Source organism: Limulus polyphemus, unplaced genomic scaffold (genome assembly GCF_000517525.1).
Source record: "Limulus polyphemus unplaced genomic scaffold, Limulus_polyphemus-2.1.2 Scaffold104761, whole genome shotgun sequence".
Lineage (NCBI taxonomy): Eukaryota > Metazoa > Arthropoda > Merostomata > Xiphosura > Limulidae > Limulus > Limulus polyphemus.
The window spans coordinates 1-1509 of record NW_013770357.1 but is presented as its reverse complement, the minus strand read 5'-3'; the positions used below and the strand labels follow the sequence as shown (position 1 = coordinate 1509).

At 34.4% G+C, this 1509-nt stretch overlaps 1 protein-coding gene across 1 annotated transcript; it reads left to right on the top strand.

The window, feature by feature from the left end:
• Window positions 1-185: 185 nt before the first annotated feature.
• LOC106477929 (neurogenic locus Notch protein-like) lies at window positions 186-1413 on the top strand (the record flags this gene model as incomplete). The annotated part of the gene is made up of 2 exons (XM_013938442.2): window positions 186-553; window positions 1190-1413. Coding segments are annotated over 2 exons (592 nt in total), but the record flags the coding sequence as incomplete, so codon positions are not given.
• Window positions 1414-1509: the final 96 nt, after the last annotated feature.

Genomic DNA, 1509 nt, shown 5'->3' with positions numbered 1-1509 from the left:
TGCCTTCCCTCTAGTCTTTCACCGCTAAATTGGGGATGGCTAGCGCATATAGTCCTCATGTAGCTTTGCGCGAAATTCAAAACAAACAAACATTATAAATATTATTTACATTTCTATTCAAAGCAAAAATAATAAGTTTAAGGCATAAAATGGTAACCCAATAACTTCTTTCTACTATATTAAAGTTATATCTCTGTATCTCTAGGCTTTACAGGTCCAACATGTCAGACAAACATCAATGACTGTCACAGTTCTCCTTGCCACCATGGAGAATGTGTGGATGGCATCAACAGCTACAGATGCAACTGTAATCCTGGCTATACAGGTTTCCTCTGTCAGACTCCAATCAACGAGTGTCTGAGCAACCCTTGTCAACATGGCGGCTTCTGTGAGGACCTCATCAATGGATACCAGTGTCGTTGTCGTCCCGGAACATCTGGACCAAATTGTGAACATAACGTTAATGAGTGCTTTACTAATCCATGCCGCAACGGCGCCACCTGTGAGGATGGAATCAATTCCTATTCATGTGTTTGTGCAGCTGGTTTTATAGGTAAGTTCAATGTCGAACTTTAGTTCGTTTTAGTAGTGATTACAAAATTAAAAAAACTAACAAATAAATATGAAATATTTAGTACCATGTGAAAGACCATTCCAAAATATGTTATCTCTGCTTGAGTAAAATTTAATATTTTAATGTTTGAGTAAAATTTAATATTTTTTGGGCGAATAACAATTGAAAATCGCTTAACAACACTGGATAACTCTGGCTTTAAATTAAAATTACATATCAAAGTCACCTAGTACGTTTATTATTACATGAAAACCTTCTTCCATGGATAAGTTACAAGGTAGCCTTTAGTCTTATACCTCTTCAAACCATTGTTCAAATTAAGATCTAAGAAATTACATGAGAGAAGGAAAAATGTTATTTATATTTTAAAATGTTAGGGCTAATTTGTACTCTTTTATTTAATTTCCCACTAAATTCTTCTGCTAGAGAGAGACATTACTGAATTAATTGTAACTTGGACTAAAAGTTAAATATGTTGATGAGCAATATAAACATTTTAATTTCTAGCAATTTCTGACTAAATAATGTATTTGAGCTTCCTTAATAACTTTAAATGTCTCACATAGAAGTTAATTAATTAAAGTATGATAAAAAAGTCTTTAATTTTTTTGAAAGGTGTTCACTGTGAAACAAACATTGATGAATGTGCCAGCAGTCCTTGTGCAAATGGAGGTAAATGTATTGATCTGGCAAATGGATTTAAATGCGACTGTCCCAGAGGGTATTTTGATGCACGGTGTCTTTCGGATGTGAACGAATGTGAAAGCAATCCTTGTTTTAATGGTGGCACTTGTGAAGATGAAGTCAACAAATACATCTGTCACTGCCCTCAAGGTTAGTAATACATCTGTCATTACCCTCAAGGTCAGTAATACATCTGTCACTGTTCTCAAGGTTAGTAATACATCTGTCACTGTTCTCAAAGGTTAGTAATA